This window comes from Carassius carassius, chromosome 23 (genome assembly GCF_963082965.1).
Source record: "Carassius carassius chromosome 23, fCarCar2.1, whole genome shotgun sequence".
In the NCBI taxonomy this organism is placed as follows: domain Eukaryota; kingdom Metazoa; phylum Chordata; class Actinopteri; order Cypriniformes; family Cyprinidae; genus Carassius; species Carassius carassius.
In genome coordinates, this window is record NC_081777.1 from 23,468,842 (window position 1) to 23,490,919 (window position 22,078).

The 22,078-nt window shown below is 36.7% G+C and overlaps 2 protein-coding genes across 2 annotated transcripts in view; both read left to right on the forward strand.

Annotated features, from left to right (window-relative positions):
* zc3h18 (zinc finger CCCH-type containing 18) overlaps positions 1-18,865 on the forward strand; it is a 35,688-nt gene extending 16,823 nt beyond the window's left edge. Inside the window, exons 10-19 of the mRNA XM_059506619.1 lie at positions 11,226-11,411; positions 12,727-12,852; positions 12,989-13,084; positions 13,753-13,992; positions 16,082-16,198; positions 16,307-16,503; positions 16,823-17,013; positions 17,099-17,198; positions 17,354-17,450; positions 17,848-18,865. Coding sequence (XP_059362602.1) covers positions 11,226-11,411; positions 12,727-12,852; positions 12,989-13,084; positions 13,753-13,992; positions 16,082-16,198; positions 16,307-16,503; positions 16,823-17,013; positions 17,099-17,198; positions 17,354-17,450; positions 17,848-18,061 — 1,564 coding nt within the window. The 3' untranslated portion in view covers positions 18,062-18,865. The remainder of the gene's footprint in view (positions 1-11,225; positions 11,412-12,726; positions 12,853-12,988; positions 13,085-13,752; positions 13,993-16,081; positions 16,199-16,306; positions 16,504-16,822; positions 17,014-17,098; positions 17,199-17,353; positions 17,451-17,847) is intronic.
* A 1,456-nt stretch (positions 18,866-20,321) lies between these two features.
* On the forward strand, positions 20,322-22,009 carry il17c (interleukin 17c). The gene is made up of 3 exons (XM_059507162.1): positions 20,322-20,468; positions 20,595-20,842; positions 21,322-22,009. The coding sequence occupies exons 1-3, from the start codon at positions 20,463-20,465 to the stop codon at positions 21,551-21,553; spliced, it is 486 nt and encodes a 161-aa protein (XP_059363145.1). The 5' UTR covers positions 20,322-20,462; the 3' UTR covers positions 21,554-22,009.
* The last annotated feature ends 69 nt before the right edge of the window (positions 22,010-22,078 follow it).

A 22,078-nucleotide genomic window follows, 5' to 3' on the forward strand; every position in this document is an offset into this window, starting at 1 on the left:
CAGCTGCTGAAGAGTTCGTGGTCGTCTTTGACGTATTTTTCGTTTAATGATGCGCCAAATGTTCTCTATAGGTGAAAGATCTGGACTGCAGGCAGGCCAGGTTAGCACCCGGACTCTTCTACAACGAAGCCATGCTGTTGTTATAGCTGCAGTATGTGGTTTTGCATTGTCCTGCTGAAATAAACAAGGCCTTCCCTGAAATAGACGTTGTTTGGAGGGAAGCATATGTTGCTCTAAAACCTTTATATACCTTTCAGCATTCACAGAGCCTACCAAAACATGCAAGCTGCCCATACCGTATGCACTTATGCACCCCCATACCATCAGAGATGCTGGCTTTTGAACTGAACGCTGATAACATGCTGGAAGGTCTCCCTCCTCTTTAGCCCGGAGGACACGGCGTCCGTGATTTCCAACAAGAATGTCAAATTTGGACTCGTCTGACCATAAAACACTATTCCACTTTGAAATAGTCCATTTTAAATGAGCCTTGGCCCACAGGACACGACGGCGCTTCTGGACCATGTTCACATATGGCTTCCTTTTTGCATGATAGAGCTTTAGTTGGCATCTGCTGATGGCACTGCGGATTGTGTTTACCGACAGTGGTTTCTGAAAGTATTCCTGGGCCCATTTAGTAATGTCATTGACACAATCATGCCGATGAGTGATGCAGTGTCGTCTGAGAGCCCGAAGACCACGGGCATCCAATAAAGGTCTCCGGCCTTGTCCCTTACGCACAGAGATTTCTCCAGTTTCTCTGAATCTTTTGATGATGTTATGCACTGTAGATGATGAGATTTGCAAAGCCTTTGCAATTTGACGTTGAGGAACATTGTTTTTAAAGTTTTCCACAATTTTTTTACGCAGTCTTTCACAGATTGGAGAGCCTCTGCCCATCTTTACTTCTGAGAGACTCTGCTTCTCTAAGACAAAGCTTTTATAGCTAATCATGTTACAGACCTGATATCAATTAACTTAATTAATCACTAGATGTTCTCCCAGCTGAATCTTTTCAAAACTACTTGCTTTTTTAGCCATTTGTTGCCCCCGTGCCAACTTTTTTGAGACCTGTAGCAGGCATTAAATTTTAAATGAGCTAATTAAGTGGATAAAAGTGTAAAATTTCTCAGTTTATAACATTTGCTACGTTATCTATGTTCTATTGTGAATAAAATATTGGCTCATGTGATTTGAAATTCCTTTAGTTTTCATTTTATTAAAATTTAAAAAACGTCCCAACTTTTCCGGAATTCGGGTTGTATGTATATGTATGTATATGTATATGTGTGTATATATATATATATATGTGTGTGTATGTATATATATATGTGTGTGTATGTATATATATATGTGTGTGTATGTATATATATATGTATGTGTGTGTATGTATATATATATATATATGTATGTGTGTGTATGTATATATGTATGTGTATATATATATGCATGTATGTATGTATGTGTATATATATATGTATATGTATGTATATCTATGTATATATGTGTATGTATATATATATATATATATACAATTAATATTTATGTATTAGGGATTTAACTATTACCAGTTTGACGATACATCATGATAAAATTCCCCACGGTTAGTATTACCATTTCATATTTTTATTATCATTAAAAACCGAATAAGATTACCGCGATTTGACCAACTGACAATAAATGAATACTGTCCAGTATAAAGCAGTTTTCAGTGACAATCTCAGATGCGCACAGCAGAGTAGTTTCGTTTTGAGTGAAACCATGTTCATTTTGGCAGGCATTTTTGATTTAGTCTTAGTCTTGAGACAAAAATACTTAATAGTATTAGTCATATATTTTAGTCACTTGAGTCATTCATAGTTTTAGTTTAGTTTTAATCGATGAAAAGTCATTGCATTTTTGTCAACTTTTAGTCATTACTTTGTCAATAGTTTTAGCCAAACTGTAGTTACCAAAATTTATTTTGGTAGCTATTTTATATGTAGTTTTCAAATTAAAATAACCATTAATTCTTCTCTTTAGACCAAATCAATTAAGCTTATGAGAAATTTAAATCAAGGACAGTTTAAAATTTTTCATTTTCCCCCTTCACTAACTTTAAGTTAATCGACAATGAATTGTGACTCCCGAGAAAAACAGGACGTCTGGTCACCTCATCCCTACCCCTTCGGGTGCTGACGCCATTGTTTCAGATCACTAGTTCGTGTTTTATAGGCCTATCCATCTACTCCGGCTGCTATACTGACTAGATATGCAAACAGCCCTTATCCGATCGCAATCCAATGACAGGGATGCACATTTTAAAAGACAATAGCCTATATGATGCATTTTGAATGTCCGGTAGTCATAAAATAACATTATAGTCTCGTCTAATTAACGAAAATGCGGCATAAATTTCGTCATAATTTCATCAGATATTGTTTTTAGCTCGTCAATGTCTCATCTTAGTGACATAAAAAATGTTCGTTAACAAAAAAAATTTGTCGTCTTCGTTAACGAAATTAACACTGAAGTGAAAACAGGGTGGAAAAGCTGGGAGGTTGTAAAAGAGTGCTACGGGAATTATTCAAATGAATATATTAATTAATTATATGATATACCTCTGATGGTTTTGACTGTCTTCAGAAACATTTAGTATGTTTCTCTTATGGCTTCAGACATTTGATTTATTCTAACGTATGAAGTGAACATCACCGGTTATCCCGTCATGATTCCAGTTCGAAGCGAACGTACTGTAGGCTATATGTTCCTTTCAAAGTGCATTGAACTGTGCAAGACCCGTGTATGTGAGCGGTGCGACGTGATTTTGTCTGGAGCTGTGAGAGGATGTTTTGAAAGTCGGAGCGTTGAGGTTTCACTCGCTCCCGAGAAAGATCCGCTACCGCTCCGTCAAGAGCACAAATAATGCCAACTCACGCATTAAAAATAATTAGGGAAGATTGCGTGAGGTTAAAGCATGATGTAAGTTGTACAGTTTGTTAATCTTCGCTCTAAACTAATTTGCTGCTACATTGCTGCACATGGACGGAGCACACAAGCTTGCACATAATGTATCCTACAGATCACGTGCATACATTCAGGAATGAAGAAAAACTGAAAAGTTACAGCATATTCTCTCTCTTTCTGAAGTGACTACCCTCAGCTTTGCCATAATAGAGAGAGACATTTTTTTAAGAGCAGTAAATTAATAATTTAATATGGACTTGGGCTAATTGTACTAGTGTTCCAATAAACCATGTTAAACTATTCTTCTAGTATTATGGATGTATTTTTCATTGAATATAGTTTCTGAACAAAACAGATTTTTCAAGCATAGTGAAATAATTTAGCTGCGGAGCTGTGTTTCTGATCAGTAGAGTGAGGAGTGACGTGGGGAGCTGGAAATGGTGAACCAGGAGCGGAGTGATTTTTGAATGCTTGGAGCGCGGAGGGGAAATTGTTGCCGCTCCACTCCGCGCACATAGACGTGAATTGAAATCTCAGTGTCAAGACATTGCGCAGCGCTTATCTGTGAATGAATGTTCCGAAGTGAGGTAAACTTCAAAAGAGTAGGGAGCAAGGAAAACTGTATAGGGACTATGTCAGTGTGATCAGTTCATGCACTGAGCTCACTTCTAATGAGCTGATGATCTGAATCAGGTGTTATAACAGAGTGACGTGTGAAATATGCAGAGCTGTGTGGCGCGGGGACTGGAATTGAAAACTGCTGACCTAAAGGAAGTGTTCTCAATAGCAATGCTGTTATGATCACAAAGGTTTATTAATTAATTATAATTTTGACATATCTTTTCTTTATTTAAAGGCTGAAATGTGAGGTTTTCCTTTTTATTAAACTTTTTCAAAGCTTTATTTGAACATTTACATTAGATTCCTCAGTCTGGAAATCTTGAATGCTATTAAACTGTTGTCAGTCAAGTTGTCATCTAAAATTCGTACATCATTGGTAATGTTATTGTTTTAGTGATTATGCAAACAAAGTGTCATTCTATTTGTTGTTTGTTGATTTTGAAATATAAAACTTGGTTAAGTGATTTATGTGTATGTACTTTTTTTAACATTTCCAGCACATTATAACAATACCGTGATAATACTGATAATCGTGATAATTTTGGTCACTATAATCGTGATAAGAAATTTTCATACCGTTACATGCCTAATATGTATGTGTACTGTGTATATTTATTATGTGTGTGTGCATATATATATATATATATATATATATACATACACATGCAGACGTGTGTGTGTGTGTGTGTATATATATGTATGCAGACATGTGTATATATTTCAGAAAAAAGTTGTTTATGTACTAAATATATTTATTGATAATATAAATTATATTAATATATAGACAAGTAAATATTTGCAAAATACATACTGTATGTACTGTGCAAATAATCAAATGCTATTATCATGCGCATCTTGTCAGTAAAGCTGCTTCTGTGATTAGTAGTAAATCTCCATTATATGCTTTCATGGAGCAGCATTTACTACACAGAGCTGTTTGTTCACTGACAAGCTATGCAATTTGTTCATTATCATAGAAGATTCAGCACCAATAATAAATGCGATATTATCGCAGATTCATCGCCGATATAGTCATAATTTATGATTAGGGCTATTTTAAAGTATGCATTTTGTGAAGTTTTAATTTATGGAATTTAAGTTTTTATTTATGGAATCAGGATTGTCCAAAGATGTGGAGAGGCCAGAAGAGGAATTGATCATGGTTCTCTTTTCCATTGTGTCTGTCTCTGGTATATTCCTCTGTTTCGCCCCCTTCATTGTTATGTATTGGTGTTTTGTTGTTCTTCTACTTAATTTGTATTCGGCTGTCTGTGATATTCCAGACTTCACTATAATGTCAGGGCATTTTGAGACATTAGTTGAACTGTTAGATGTCGTGCCCTGTGTGTTTTTGATTACCGAGCAGCAATTCTGTGGTTTTCACTGTGAACTATACGCTGATTTTCATTCTCATGTTTTGTGTACTTAGACGTTTAGATGTAGAACTGGAGCTATGCCAAGCCAAGAATAAAATTTTGGGAAGGGAAACATCATATACATCTAACACAGTATAACACAATAGTTGAGTATGCTGCAAAACAGGTTATAGGTAGAACCCTGTTTGTCTGTTTATGATGGGCAGCTCTTGCAATACTGGAATTGTGCTTTAACGTCAGTTTTCATTTCGGCATTGTAGGTTTCATCACTGTACGTCACAAAGGTGATACATTCAGAGAAAGGATGAAATCACATGTATTTTGATTCCGGTTTGTTCTTTGTAAACAAGAGTCATGTCAGAAACTATTTGTCCATATCTGAACGTGTTCATGCAGTTAGTTCACTATTTTAATTTGTTATATTTGTCACATAAAGCTTGCGTGATCTTCCAAGCTGCCTTGTTACAGTCTGTTTTTCCTCGGGGCTTCCTTCCTGTCACTGTCAGAGTCTGATTTTAGTACAGCACACCTTTGTAACCTGCTCATGGAGGTGTGGCTAAAAGTTACATCATCAGCTGAATGTCTTCCAGGAGTTGAGTTACAGTCCGTTTCAGAGCATACCAGTTCCTGTGTTAAGGAAAACAATGCAATGACTTTGGTCTTAAACTGTCTCTACTAGTTTTCCGATATTCTCTGCAGAGATCAGATGTCATGATTACAGATGGTTGAATTTTTCTGCAAACATAAAGCAATTCACTCAGATATTTTTTCCGGATTTTTAAAATATTTTGAGGCACCTGAAAAACAAGCATTGCATTCTTCCTTTTGTTATTACAAATCTCTCTGCATCTGCATTCTTTCCTGGAGTGAATGTCAGTCTTGCATTTCATTTTTAAAGTGATAGTTCAGTTTTTACGTTGGCATTGTAGGTTTCATCATTGTACGTCACAAAGGTGATACATTCAGAGAAAGGTTGACAATAGTCATGTTAGAAAGTTCCTGGTGTTAAGAATTATTTATCTGTGGCAAAAATGTTTCCTTGTAAAATATAGCTAATTAATTTCTGAAGGATTATGTGGCACTGAAACCTGGAGTAATGCCTGCTAAAAAATATTCCACCACAGGAATACATTTCTTTGTGTAAATGTTTCAAAATGGCAAATTGCTATTTTAATTTGTCATATTTCAGAAAGCTTGCGTGATCTTCCAAGCTGCCTTGTTACAGACTGTTTTTCCTCGGGGCTTCCTTCCTGTCACTGTCAGAGTTTGATTTTAGTACAGCACACCTTTATAACCTGCTCATGGAGGTGTGGCTAAAAGTTACATCATCAGCTGAATGTCTTCCAGGAGTTGAGTTACAGTCCGTTTCAGAGCATACCAGTTCCTGTTATAAGGAAAACAATGCAGTGACTTCATTCTTAAACTCTCTACTAGTTTTCCGATATTCTCTGCAGAGATCAGATGTCATGATTACAGATGGTAGAATTTTTCTGCAAACATGAAGCAATTCACTCAGATATTTTTTCCGGTTTGTTTTTTTTTAAATATTTTTTTAGGCACATGAAAAACAAGCATTGCATTCGTCCTTTTGTTTTTACAAATCTATCTGCATGCTTTCCTGGAGTGAATGTCAATCTAGCATTCATTTTTATAGCTTACAGAGTTGATGAGTTGATTCTTACAGAATGTATGAATTATTCATTGATGCAGGAATTCATTCTGTATCAATCAGAATATAATGCAAATGTTTACTATTTAAAGAGATTCTTGCAGTGTAGACATATTTTGTCTTAACTAGTAAGTGAATCTTGGAAAGGGCTGAAGCTGATCAGGTGACACAGCTCCTAAGCTCTGTTAGCTGTGGTTTGAGCTGAAACTTTCTGATTCAGCGCAAGATTGATATCTATCATACTTTGACTGTTAAAAATAACGACAAGGGCATCCCATCACACAAACAAAGTGAAAAGTCTGGTGATTTCCTGATGACAGCATGCTGGTTTTGATGAGATAAACAACCGGGCTCTTTAACACGGCCTATGGTGCGCTGATGAAATGTGTAAATCTTTACGTCTGTGCTTACGTTTGTAAGCATTCCAGATTATATTTTGTAGCTGTTATTTTTTTTCCTGATAATGCATTTGACAAAATGCATCAAGTATGTGGAGAGTTAATAAATTAATAATGTGGTTTACTTTTTTTTTAAGGAAAGTAAACACTTATTCAGCGTTAAATTAATAAAATTTTACAGTAAATGCATTAATAATGCAACAAAAGATTTGTTTATAATAAATGCTGTTCTTTTGAACTTTCTATTCATTAAATCCTGTAATAATGTATCATTATTTCCAGAAAAATATTAAGCAGCGCAAGTGTTTCAACATTGATATTAATAATACAAATAATAAGAAGAAATATTTATTAATCACCAAATCAGCATATTAAAATTCTGAAGAATCATGTGGGGTAAAATTTTAATTTTATTAAACAATATTACTATTTTTTTTTCTTTGTGTTTCTGATCAAATAAATTTAGCCTTGGTGCAAAAATCTCACCGGCCACAAACTTTTTTATGTAGTGAGTGAGTGAAGTGACATACAGCCAAGTATGGTGTCCCATACTCAGAATTTGTGCTCTACATTTAACCCATCCACAGTGAACACGCACCCGGAGCAGTGGGCAGCCATTTATGCTGCAGCGCCCAGGGAGCAGTTGGGGTACGGTGCCTTGCTCAAGGACACCTCAGTCATGGTATTGCCGGCCCAAGACTCAAACCCACAACCTTAGGGTTAAGAGTCAAACTCTCTAATCATTAGGCCACGACTTCCCCAATGTAATGTGAGCGTGTGGAGTAATTTGAACAAATTGCCAGATAACTTTGTAATCAGATTTTCACACTGTTAAGAGTGAAACAGGATATTCAAGTTTGACTATTCTGAAAAAAACTTTGAACCAATAAAAAACAACAAAAAAAAAAAAACAACACTTGTCACCCATTTTCTGTTACTTGAATTAATTTTTTTTGGGGGGGGGTTGCCATGTTACTGCTCTGCATAAAATTTCTCTTCACGGAACGATCCGTTTCCTTTTTTCCATGCAAACAGGAAATTAAAGGTGAGCTCAGATTTCACTTCTTAAAATAGTTTATAGTTGTCTGTGCTATTTTTAGGTACACTGCAATACTTGCCTAAGGTTTGTTTACTCCCTGACATCACCCAAAAGGACATTCCAGGTCCTAAGCTGGATCACGTTACACATGAGAAGGCATGATTTAGTCTACATGATGTGGAATGCCCTGAGATTAACTAATAGCATAATGTAATGATCTTTAATTAACCCAAGGATTAATGAGCCACTTTCAAAAACTCCCAAATGTGAACTTTTGTCCCAACAGCCTTTGTAAAAATAGACAAGGAATATCCAGAGAAATGAAACTTGCATATGGGACTACTGGAGGGCCAGCTGGTCAGGCCATATGACCGCCAAGGTCTGCTTACTACATTTAATGGGCTGGAAGTCAGTGAGGAACTTTTCAGAACGGGTCTGATAAAATGAACATCCAAATCCATGAATATCTGCTTGGGATTATTAGGGATCCAGCAATAACCAAGAATATTAAGCCATTATTTTGAAATATTATTAACATTTCTCAATACTTGTTTGAACTGAAGCTCAGGGGAAATCTAGGGCTTTTCTTAGGGAAACAAACCTTAGCAAAGATTATAACCTAGATACCCAGTTGCCGGAAAACAACGGTTTACTTTGTCAAACAGAAATAGTGTGGGCAATCATGTCGTTTCTCCATTTCATTCATATTTCCTGTGTTTTCTGGTGTGGTGTTTGAATGGTAGCCAACTGGTTCAATGCTATTTTTTGGATTACTAAACATGTAACCTGAGAACACTAGATATCCTGGCGCAAATGAAGTGGGTTCACAACAGTGATGGTAATGTAGTAATTCAGCGTAAAGCTAATACATTTTATTTGAACAAAAACTGACCAAATCAGTTTTTCAGGTTCCTGCGAGATCTCTTTTGTGGGAAAGTCATGCATATTTTGGGTACAAAGACTTACATAAGACATGCCTCTGAAGTTATAAAGTACAAAAAAAGCGACAGTTGACACTACTTATGAGAAGTTTGTTGGCAACTCTAGCTTCCTGATGAACAGTTGGATGACTTCCAAAGTCATTAAAGAGGATATAGTATGCTGCCTACATGTAAAAAATACATTACAGTTTACTCACTACAGTAATTGTACAAGAAATAATTCAATTTTGTAATGTTTTTTTATACCTATAGCAACTCCTTCCTGTTAACACTTAAGGTACAATTTGTAAGATTTTTGCAGTAAAATATCCAAAAACCACTAGGCTATTGTTATATATTTTGTCCAGCTGATTACTAACAATATCTCTAATGTTTTCAACTACTTGTAAATCATGAGAAAATTCCCATTCTAAACAGTGACACGGGGCAGTGCAGTCGCCTGTCAATGACGTTAGTTCCCCTTTGTTACCGCCTTTACTGACGTAGAAACCACATGACAACAGTGTCATGGACAAATGCGGAAGTAGCATCGCAACAAACTTCAACTAGAAAGAGATGCTGATCTCGCTTGTGTTTTACTCGACAGGTGAGGTGTTTTGATTCATATCTTTACAGAAAACGTATGCTATTATAACGATCAACAAGATTAGTATTATGGGGCATACACGCCAAACGCGGGGCATCGCGTCTCTAGACCCGCGCGAGGACGCGTCTGATCCATATTATCGGTTGGGTAGAATACAACAAATCACATAATTCCACGCTCCTCCTTAGCATAATCAAACCACGCGATTGTTATTGTTTTGGTAGTGCGCCCTCTCGTGGCAGGTCCTACAACCTGTACCTTTAAACGTTGTAAAATCAATAATGCATGACATTTAATGTAAACATTGCTTAATACTGTTACCAAAAATGGTGATTTAATAATGTCAGTTGGCATGCATATTTTGGGGGTTTTTTTCATTGTTTTTCAGGAAATGAACAGGTATATTCTTGTTTAAGGAAGACTCTTGCTTCTGTTGAGTCTAGATGAAATGATGACAAATCTATGCTGACTTTGCCATATCAATGACACCGCTTCTTTGACCGAGAATGTGGAAATACTACCTGCTAATTGAAAGCATTTCGCTTTCATTAAGAGAACCACAAATGTAAAAATTCTTTAAAGGAAATGGATAATTGAGATGTTTGACGTGTTAAAGAAAGTCACACTATTGGTTAGTGGTGCAACGGATAAAAAAACTCACGGTTATGGATTTTGAGTCACGGATTGGATCATTTTTGGGATCAGCAAAAAATATATTCTGAAAACTTATTTGAGGTACTATACCACAGCAAAAACTACTATCTTAAAGTCAGTAAAAAAACATAAAAAACAAGAACAATTAACACAAATTAGATGAATACAACAAGTTACAAATAAAGTAAGTAACGGTAGTATTCAGGTGCTTAAATGTAATGTTAAATTACACAATAGTGCTCACCGCTCAAGTTAAATACAGATTTATCTTTGTTAAAGCTGTGGTGTTTTTTGATTAGCAGACAGAAGTTTATTTATTGGCTGCTGTCTCTTTAAGACCAAACGCACAGACCTAATACTGAAACAAATCTGGTTTCTTTTTCATAGCTGTTTGCGTTCATTTAAGACATAACTCACTGTATTTATAAGAATACTCGTCAAAATGTGTATTTTAACTAGGGCTGGGCGATATATCTAATGATATGTTCATGCGCATCTAGTCATTAAATCTGGTTCCCTGATTACTGCTAAATCGCCATCACCTGCTTTTAAATGGAGCAGCATTTAATAGACCGAGCCGTAGATCACTGACAAGCTACGCAATATCGCATTCATTATCAAAGGCAATTCATCTGGGATAATGAACACGATATTGCGTAGCTTGTCCGTGATCTACGGCTCTGTCTATTAAATGCCGCTCCATTTAAAAGCAGTTAGATATATCGCCCAGCCCTAATTTTAACATAACTTTGTGTGTATGTGGAAGCAGCTGAGCTCACAGAAAACTGTGCATGATTTAAAATAGCTTGAATGTGTAAATTGGCAATACAAAACATGTACAAATTCTAAATTTCAACTCTATGATGATGGTTAAACTTAACAGTCCGCGAAACACATGCATCCCAAACCATGGGGCGTGGTCCGTGCAGGTCGTTGCAACCCTACTATAGGGACTTTTTTTTTTTCTTTCTAAATCCCCTTCTTTTTCTTTTCAGGGGGCCAATGGAGCCACCACCTAAGAAGGATATGGTCCCATTGCCCAAAAGGCCAGATGAATGGAAAGACCCCTGGCTCAGGTCTAAATCCCCTAGGAGAAGACCTGGTCTCATGGGCTCCCCTCCACGTGGCCGTAGACGACACAGGCCTTCCGGATCTTCAGTTTCCCTTTCCAATTCGTCTAGGTAAGATACCTCCCATGGAACTATTAAGATATTGGTGTTATTTGATAATGGAAACTTTCCTTTTTTTTGTTTGCAAGTTAAAGGGATAGTTCATGAAAAACACTCAATGTCATTCCAAACCTGTTTGACTTGGTTTCGTTAGACATGGAATTCTATTATTTAAAAAAAAAAAAAAAACTAACATTAGCTTCTCAAATTTTTTTTGTATTCTGTCTATATGTTTTATTTTTACAATTAACAAAAGCAAAAAAGGCCTCTAAGACTAGCTTGCTCTTTTTTTTTGCTATTCTATCTGTTTTCATTTTATTTACCATATAATACAAAAAAACTTGCTGTGTGTACACATTAAGCTAACTGAGAATTATAGCACTTGCATATCATTGCTCTTTTGTTGATTTTGAATGCTTCCATTAGCTGCGTTTCCATCACCTATTTTTACGCGCATTTGGAATATGGCATTAATAAAATGCTGGATGGAAACGACAATATGCGCATAAATTCTAAAAATGCGCATAAAAAAACCTGCACACATTTGAATAAGAAACTTTTTATCTGATAAAAAAAAAGGAAACTCATTTGCCTAATAAATTCCTACATGCGCATCGAAAAAGTTATGTGACTTTGCACTTTGAGATGGGATAACTTGTTGTGGTCATTCTGAAATGCCTGAGCAAAGTCTCTCATCAAAGTATTCTATTTACACAACCGAGTTCCCAAACATCAGCATCCACCTCCGAAAGCATTGACAGCATTTGTGTTACGTCTGCTCGCTCTGAGGTGCAAGTAATTTATATTATATGTGAAAATTACTATATTCAGTGGCTTTCCTATTTTCTTAGGGATATTTAGTGCCACAGTTTACCAGGAAGTGATGATTTTGTTCTCTTTGACTTTTTGGATGGAAACGGTGCTTTATTTGCATATGTTTTATGCGATAATTCAGTTTTGCACAAAAGTTTAATTTGGATCTTTGGATGGAAACATAGTTATTGTCCTCATTTGTAAGTCGCTTTGGATAAAAGCGCCTGCTAAATGACTAAATGTAAAAGTTTAGAGCATAAAACAATATTTTGAGAAAAGTCTCTTTCATTGATGTCCAATGTTGTTTTGGACCCTATTGACTTTCATTATATGGATAGACAAAATCAGTTGAAATGTTTTTGTGTTCTAGAATAAATAAAGAATAAAAAGTCTGAAGAATACAGGTTTGGAATGGAAGAAGGATGAGTAAATAAATTAAATAAAAAATTTGGGGTGAACTATTCCTTTGAGCTAAGCGGTTATACTTTATTTTTAAATTTCTCGAATTTTCCAGGTCTTCATCCCGATCCTCATCATTTACGGGTTCTGGCTCTTCCCATTCCCGATCTCGTTCTTCTTCAATGAGTTCCTACTCAAGTCACTCCTCTCAGCACAGCTCTTTCAGCGGAAGCCGCTCTAGGCAAGTTATCAGTTCACAACACAATCTTGATTTGCCATAATAATTTGCTGTAATGATTTCCAGAACATTCAGTATACTACATCTATAATTCACTGGCTTTTACTGTGACTGTTTGCTGTTACTTTCCATTGTCTAGATCAAGATCCTTCTCTTCCTCGCCCTCCCCGACCCCCTCAACACAAAGAAACACTAATAAGAACAAAGCTGAGCAGCCTCCTGGTCTATTGAAAGGGTAAATACACACACTTATGCTCTCAAAACACATTTGGTTTATATACCACTGTAAGTTTGGGCTCAGTAAGGTTTTTTTTTTTTTTTTTTTTTTTATAAAGAAGGAAAGAAAGAACTGAATATTTTTATTCAGAAAGCAAGCATTAACTTGATCAAATGTGATGATAAAGTCTGTTTTATGTTACAGAAGAACTTTCTATTTCTCAAAGAATCATGTTTCACTAAAGGTCATATAAGTCTACAACGCTTTCACACGTTTATTATTTAAACATTTTTGGAGAAGTAAAATTTACATATGTAGTTTCAAGAATCTGGTGAATTAACGCTTCTCCAGTTTCTTCTGGAATGTGTCCCAGACGACCTCCTAAAGTGGTTTGAGCGATTGTATTTTGTATATAAATCAGTCTGAAAAGCATTTTGTTGGGCATTTATGCAAGGTCTTTTTATGATCAGGTAGAGAAAATGCATGAAGTGACCAGGTGGTAAAATAGCACAGAGACTTTCAAAAACATTCAGAAATCTTACCAACCCAAATCTTTTGAATGGCAGTATAATAGTCTATATCGGAACAAGGTTTAGTGTTTTGCCTTTTTTATCTAGCTGTAGTTGTCAGTACTGCTCTTGTCATTTACTCACTGCATGCACGTGCAAATGCATATTTTCATTCAGCCACCCATTGAAGCCTGCCGCACTGCCCCCTCCTCGCAGGGAGAAGGGACCCCCCAAAATGATGCCCAGCCCCTCCTTGCCTGAACAGCCAGGGAAACCACCCAAGCCAATCACAGAGCCAGGAAAGCCCCCAAACCCCCGTCCAGCTGGACGACCTCCTGGACCCAGAGAGCCGAGAGAACCACCCAACATGAGAGAAGGACGCAAGAAAGAACGTCAACCACCTAACCCACCTCGCAGGTACAGCACACGTTACGTGCTCATTCTGCACACTACCGCTCTTTGTTTGGTCATTTACATGGATCATTCACCCAAAAGTGTAAATTCTGTAATTATTTACTCATTTCCTTGGAAACTTTTTCGCATTTATTTCTTTTGTAAAATGCAAAGGGATTTTTACCTCATCCACATGAGGTGATGATGGCTACAATTGTCAGTTTCCAAAATGACAAACAGCAAAATAACAGTGTAGCAATAGCGGTCTTTTCAACCAGGAGAGTTTGATGTCTGTTTGAAAAAGGTTATATTTGAAAACCTGTTTCTGCTAGTGGCATGTTAAGTGGTGAAGAATTACTTAAATGTTCTCTACCTCCTTGAATTCAGTCTGTTTTTTATTTTCTTCTCTCTTTTTTTCTCACACAAAGCTTTAAATATAGAGCATGAATCTGTACTTTTCTATTTTTATTTTGAATTCATGTTTTAAATATTATATATTTAAATAATATTTATTTTCATTTTGGAGCTTGGCATCAGAGCCTTTTTTTTTATTGAGTGATTTAATCACTTTGTTTTCCATGATATAAATTGTCAAAGGGAATTGGAATGACATGAGGAGGGTTTGTAGTTAGTTAAAAGCAGATTATTTTTTCTTTAAGGTTAAGGATTGCATCACCATGAGAGCTGGAGATTTTGTTTGTGGTTTGATAGTGTGCTTGTGTTTTTGTTTTGTTTTTTTGTGGTTGTTTTTTTTTGTTGACATTTTGTGTTTTGAGTGTTTTGCATATGAACCATTACCCAATGAACAGTGTTTGTGTGAGTGTCTAGAAAGGCGCTTTTCAGCACAGGGCAGCAGCATGTGACAGTTCTGTGATCTGTAGCAGTGAGAGTGAAGTTTCACTGTGGATGTGGAATACCCTGCGTGGGTGTTCAGGAAAATCTCCTGTCCCACTTGTTTTAATGCTTCTGTACAAAGAAGCCTTTGTGGACTTATCAAAGTCATTATGTCATTTGGCATTTGGCCAGATGTTGTTTGCATTTAGGAGCACATCTGATACAGACAAACCTTTAATATTTGATATTAATATCAGTAAGTAAATTTAATTAAAGCATTGTGGCTGGTGCTTGCCCGTGCAATACTATTGTAGGTATTGTAGGTGTCTACAAGATTTATTTAGCTTTTTTTCCACCACTCTGAAATGTAAAAGGTAACACTTTATGATCATTTAGCCTGGCAAGAATTTGGGTGTGTGCTTTGTAAAGTGTTTAGATTTTCTCTGATTGTATACCAGCTGTCTTTACTTTCACTTCACTCAGCTGTCAAGGCACGTGATGTTTATTTGTCACCTTTTTTTTTGGTTTGGAAATTCTGATATTAACTAAGGCTGGTTTATTTGATCAAATATAGATTTTTTTTTTTTAAAAAGTGTGTAATATTACAATTACATTTTTTTGTTTGTTTGTTTTTTTAAAACATGATTTATTCCTGTGGTAGCAAAGCTGAAAATCAGCAGCCGTTACTCCAGTCTTTAGTGTCCTCAGAAATCATTCTAATATGCTGATTTAGTGCTCAAGAAACAATATTTTTTCTGGAAATGGGCATTATTTTTTATCAGGATCTTTGATTAATAGAATGTTTTAAAGAACAGCATTTATTTGAAAAAGTTTGTAGTGACGTACTGCCGTGATTACTCTCTGTAGATACATTTACATTAGAGGAACTGGTTTCTGTTAGACATTAATATTGTAGTGTCCACAGTTGTTATTGTCAAAGAGGAACATTGTGCTGTGACACAACAGAACATCAAGTGTGACACGGATGCTTTGTGTGTTCTTTCCTTTGCTTTGGATTTTTCACTTGCAGTTTTATAATGACTACAGAAATACTTTGTGGTCTGAATGAACCTTTGAAGCTTCATTATCAGATTCATTGATTCAGTTACTGTTCAGATGGATTCAGTGAGTTGATTCAATAAAGGATTCATTAGACTGAACCTAACCTATAATTCATGAATATCCAAATGATTCATTATAAGAGTTATTCGTTCTTGAACTGCACTAATCAACAATTATTTTGTTTCTGTGTCTTTCTTCCTGTTTGATTCTCCGGCAGGCCGACAGCGAGTGGCAGTGTAAGTGGCAGCAGTTATTCTGGCTCCAGCTCACCCTCCAGATCCCGTTCCTCCTCCGCCTCACTCTCCCGGTCTCGTTCTGGCTCCCACAAATCTAGGTGTGCAATGCACAGAGGCAGTTGAAAAAAATAAACCTATCTTTACCTGTTCTTGTAGTTAAAAAAATCAACTGCAAATATGGTATCACAGAATGTGTGGTTTCACAGGTCTCTGTCAGTCAGCAGCGTGTCGTCTGTCTCATCCGCCTCCTCCAGCAGCAGCTCAGTCAGGAGCGCGGACTCTGATGACATGTACGCTGACCTGGCCAGCCCCGTGTCCTCCGCCAGCTCCCAATCACCCACTCCAGGCCATGCCCGCAAGGAAAGGGTCCCTCCACGGGACAGGGGCCCCAACAAAGACAGAGGTACTGTGGCCTTGTCGCAAAATACTCCAACAGGCCGCTAATACCATTTTAGCATAAGTTGTGTTATTGTGAACTAAAACTGAAACTAAAAATCATGAACCCAAATGAAGCCTCTGTGAAATAAAACATAAATATTACATAAAAAAATTTAAGTTAGAAAATATCGAACTGTTGCCTTGTAAATAGCTGCTGAACTACAACTGAAATAAAAATACACCTTAACAGAAATATATAAAAACTTGAGAAGCACATAAACTGAAATAAAAGGAGACCTGGAAAATTAAAATAACAGTGTTGTTTTGTTTCGTGTGCCTTAAAGGAAAACCGCCAAAGAAAGACGAGCCGTTCAAAGATGAGCGAAAACGAGTGGACCCCTCCGGTCTCCCTCCCAAAACCAGCTCCGGCATGCCTAGATCCGGAAACAGAGGTCAGGCCATGCACCCGCCTCCTATGGGTCCTCCAGGAGGATACGGCTCTCACAAAGACATCAAACTCACCCTGCTCAACAAGGTAAATGGGGAAGGTGTGGTTACAGTCATGTAGCTGCGCAGAAGTGAACGATGGTTGAATGACTTCTTTATTCTTGTTTGACCAGCAACAAACTGACAGGGGCAATAGGAAAAGGTACTTTCCTGCAGATAAAGAGCGACCCCCTTCTCCTCTCAGCAAGAGGATAGCACTTTCACCTGACAGAGGTAAACAACATGACATGGCACATTAACTGTCCGTTAGAAAACCCCTCCAGAAAAATGCTTGTGGTTAAGGTCTTTCCTCACAGGATGTCCGGAAGTTCAGTCAGATTGCACCTCACAACGATCTCCTCATGCTTTACTCTCTGATATCTCTGTAGGTCGAGACCGGAGGATGCCTGGTCGACCCCCGCTGTCCCCCAGAATGGATCGGCCCAGAGGACAGGGTCCCCGGCCCATGCCACCACAAGGAGAAAGGTACCCACTCTTTCTTTTCAGTCACACTTTCTGAATATCCCTTCAAATATGTGGTGATTTCCAGTCAATTGATATGTTCATGTAGGGAAAAATATTTGAATTTATTTAAATTTGTTGATTAGATTTTTTTTTTTGCATGAAAACTATTAACTTCCTTTTAATAAGGGTCTGTTTGTATAAATAAGAGTTCTCATATTCTGTATGTTGAGTAGTAATCATGAGTAATAATCTAGCTTTTATAAAAAAAAAAAAAGTAAATAAAAATCCCCATGTTTTTTCAGCATTAGTTCCCTTTTTATGTGCATGGTGGATCAAGGTGTTTTATAACAAAAGCTTTATCTTTGTGTGACTAAGAATGCTTGTAATTCACTCGATTCCCTCTATTTTGTCTCTTCAGGAAGCGTCCTTTATCTCCTCCACCCAAGTCTTCTGGGAAAGGTCCGGCTTCTGTGTCTGCAGGTAAACCACCTGCTCCCGGGGCTGGCTCCGCTTCAAGTTCCGGATCCGGCAAACCGAGCAGCACCCTTTCTCGTCGCGAGGAGCTGCTGAAACAGTTAAAGGCTGTCGAGGACGCCATAGCCCGCAAAAGAGCCAAAATCCCTGGGAAATAATTAACCAGGCGTCATCCAGCTTCTGGGACATCAGTTTTCTCGACGCCCAGTGTTTGCCAGAAATGGGAAATGGTCGCTGTTCTGAACTCTAAGGGCGTAAATGTCCTAGGGAAAGGAGACTGCCGTTACATTTCTGCTTGTTTTGCCCTCAGAGAGAGGTTGTCTAGATTTTATATTGATGTGATAAAAGTTGAGAAGTGGCCCTGTCCACTTGTTTGTTTTCGCAAGATGATGGGATCTTTACTGTAGTGTGTCTCAAAGATAAAAAACAACTGTACATTCAGCACACATTTTTGCTCTTCATCCTGCCACACTTCTTTCTTATATTCTAGTTGCTTTATCCCCACTCCTGTTATTTTATGTGGTGCGTTGCAGTGTGACAGACATATGCTTAATCTGATTGGACCATCCTGGACTCATCTGCGCATTTGACATTGATCCTGCTCAAAGAATCTGAAGCTGTCATTTGATAACCTGACAGATAGGAAAGTCCACCTTAAGCAATGGATTTAGTCTATCCACCTCCACATGTTTAGCGGTTTTTCACAAAGTCAGGAGACAGAATACCTTAAAGTGTATGATTCTAGATATCCAATGACAGTGATGTGAAGTATTGCTTTTTTTAATATTCTGCATTGTTTCCCCTAGCTTTTCAAGTGAACACCTGCATTTTATTTGTCCCTCATTTTTAGTTGAAAGTGTGAGAGGCTGCAATGGGGACACCTGGAGATCAGGAATGATTCCCTCTTGCTTTTTGTGACCGAAAAAAAAAAAAGCTAAATAAACTATTTTGATAAAGATAAATCTGTTGAAATGATTCCTCGTTAATGGAAAGATTGCATCTAATGGAAGACCATTCCATCTGTGCATATATGAAGGTCTGATGCTCTGCTTTGTTTCTCCAGAGCATGTGCACTGGTTTGTGTGGGTTTATTTTATTACTTAACCCTGTTTGTTGATCCAGTATCATGCTTAAAAATCAATACCTACAGCAAATTAGTGAGATCATTTATTGAAAGGGTTGGAACATTATTCATCTTCCGTCGTTTGTGCTTTTATATGTCATAAATTGTAGGAGTTAAATAATCTTTAATGCTCTTCTATGATACACCCACATTCTTTCATAAATCATATTAAAAGATTAAGCCGTCATGCTTTGTACAATTAATGCTGTCCACTTCTGGTTTTGTGTCAGTGTAGCTGAATATAATACAAATAACTGATGACTTCAAACTATTGGGTCATTGTGTAAAAAATAAGTTTAGTATAAAACAATTGAATGGTTTAGTAAATATCGGAATGTGTAAAATGCAGTCTGCTATGAATTATAGCTACTTATATATAATATATATATATATATATATGTGTGTGTGTGTGTGTGTGTGTATGCTGATTATTACACTTTCTGTCAGAATGTGAGTGAAATTAATTGTCACCATGTGTGATTGATAGTCAAAATCATCAGTTTCACATTCTCTGTAGAATGTATAGGATTTATGCATGATGCTAGGGGACTCCTGGGGAGATGTTTTTCAGATTGGCTGATCTGATGATGCTGGGAAATTCACTAGGTCTTGTCCCATGATGGCAACCCAACAGGCAACCAAATCTGCCATCAACTGCTCATTTTAGCTAATGAATGACCCGTTATTGAGGGCTCCTTTTTCATGCCCAAAACATATGGCTCCCACAATTTATCTCCACATTAACTCTTCCAAGGATTTGAAAGGGACATAAAATGCTCACAAACGGGATTTTTTTTTCATCCGAAGCAGAGTATTAGTAAAACCTCTTCATGTTAAATGTTGTTTTGGGCTTAGTGAAATGCAGGGTAAGCCTCGCAACACTTATCTTTAATATTAATGGAGCCTTTAAGTATCTCCCCTTTCCTATTAAAAAAAATTATAATGTAGAAGTATTAATGACGTTTAAATACTGCGTTTAGTGAATAAATATTTTACTGATCATTAAGTAGGCTATCAGGAAAAAAATGGATTACTGATCATATGAGAGAATAAACGTCCACTTGCCCATTCAGATATCACAGATCCTACCGTGACGTTTTTCATTCATTTTAGTTTACTGAAATCGTTTTACAGACCGATTGATAATGAAAAGACAAAAAATTAAAAAAAAAAAAAAATACCTTCTCAGGTAGCCTGCAATATAATGCGCTTGTCTATGTAGCGCTTCATTTGAAAGAGGAAGTACGGAAGTAAATATTTATTACTATTTCCTCATAGATTCGGATTTTCCCTGATGATGGATACAACAGGTTGCCTATATAAATTGAACAAGTGCAGGAAAAGTATAATAGTCAGGCCTGACACAACCTGAGCACTAAACTTGAGCATCACTGCGGGTCAACAGTTTCAGTAGCCTAATAAACCGTGAACAAATTATGTGGGTAAGTAGAAAAAATGTTTCATTTAGGCTAAGAAGATACACATTTCACAAAGTAATTAACATCTTAATCTATAACAAAATTAATATGAAACTAATTTTATTTATCTGTTTATTCTTTATCTTGCAGTCTCCGCTGTTTTTTGGAATATGTTTCTTCGTCTTGTCGGAGAGCATCGTGAAAGGAAAGAATCTGGGATGTTTCAGTGAATGTGAACATGGGTTCAGCAAGATTCAAAACAAGCTGCTTCAGTCTTGGCACGCGCACAGACACCAGCGCCTCCGGCCCGTCCGTCACGCGGCGAGCTCCTGTGAAGATTTCGTTCGGTCTCCTTTAGCAGCGCTCAATGATCGCTCGCTGTCCCCCTGGCGGATAAGGTAGATATAGCTCTCTAAATTACGGTAATTTAACAAAACCATAGAATTCAGAACCCTAGGTGCTGATGACGTCATCATTCTTAGAATTTTAAACATTTCATTTAAACGTTTGAATATTTCGAAGTAAAATATATTTTTGATACACACTTTTATATGTACATTCATAAATAGTCTAATATTGTACTTTAGTTTTTTTCTCACATTTTCTAAACCTTTTATAATTTTTTTTATAAATTTTGCAATTAACCCACAAGCTGGCTATGTGAATGTATAGGTCTGTTTATTTGTATGCCATATTTATTTTGTGGGGAAAAAGCCTTCAGAACAAGGCTGGTGAAAGCCTTATGAGGCATGTTTAGTAGGCTAATGTTTGAATAATAATACAAAATCATAAAACAAGTGTGTAGGTGTAATATCTATTTAACTAATTTCAGCGACTTGCTACATGAATAATGTATGTTTATCCCTTGTATTTTCAGAACAGTGGAAAATACAGACATGTACCCCTCAAAATACGAGGAGGCAGAGTGTCTGTGTGATGGATGCATCATTAACGGTGTTGAAAATAGGACCTACAACTCAGTGCCTGTGAAGCAAACTCACTTATTCCTGAAAAAGGTTCCTTGCCCGTCTGACCCGAAAAAATACTCCTTAGAGTATAAACTTGTGTCAGTGACTGTAGCCTGTACCTGTGCAGTTCCTAAGCAATAAGAGAGGATAATAGCTACTATATAGATAAAAACTGTAGAGACGTGTCTCATGTACCATGTCGTGTTTGTTTTAAAATGCAATTTTTGATAAGGTACTTACATTGTTTGATATGCTTATGTTTATAAGCTGAAAAGTTGCATGTGTCACATGGTTTATTTTTTAAGCTTACAAACCAACACAATCTTTCTTGAAAGGAAGATGTATTTGTATTACTGTAAAACACTATTTTATTTAGACTTTATTTATTTATATGATAATAACTTATTTACTATTTATTTAACTGTTGTGTACAATATGCAAATATGTGAACTTTTGATCTTGTGCCTACCTGTCCTTGTTTGAATCAGGTGTGATATTCAGCTCTGTCAGTGACAGGAATGGTTATGCTAGCCTATATTAAGTCTGTTTCAGTGAAAACAATACCATGTTTTTTTGTTGATGGTATTATGGTATTATGTTCATGTTGTGTAAAACAAAAATAAAGTCTATGATGATCTTCACTCATTTGTCCATATCTGTAAATTA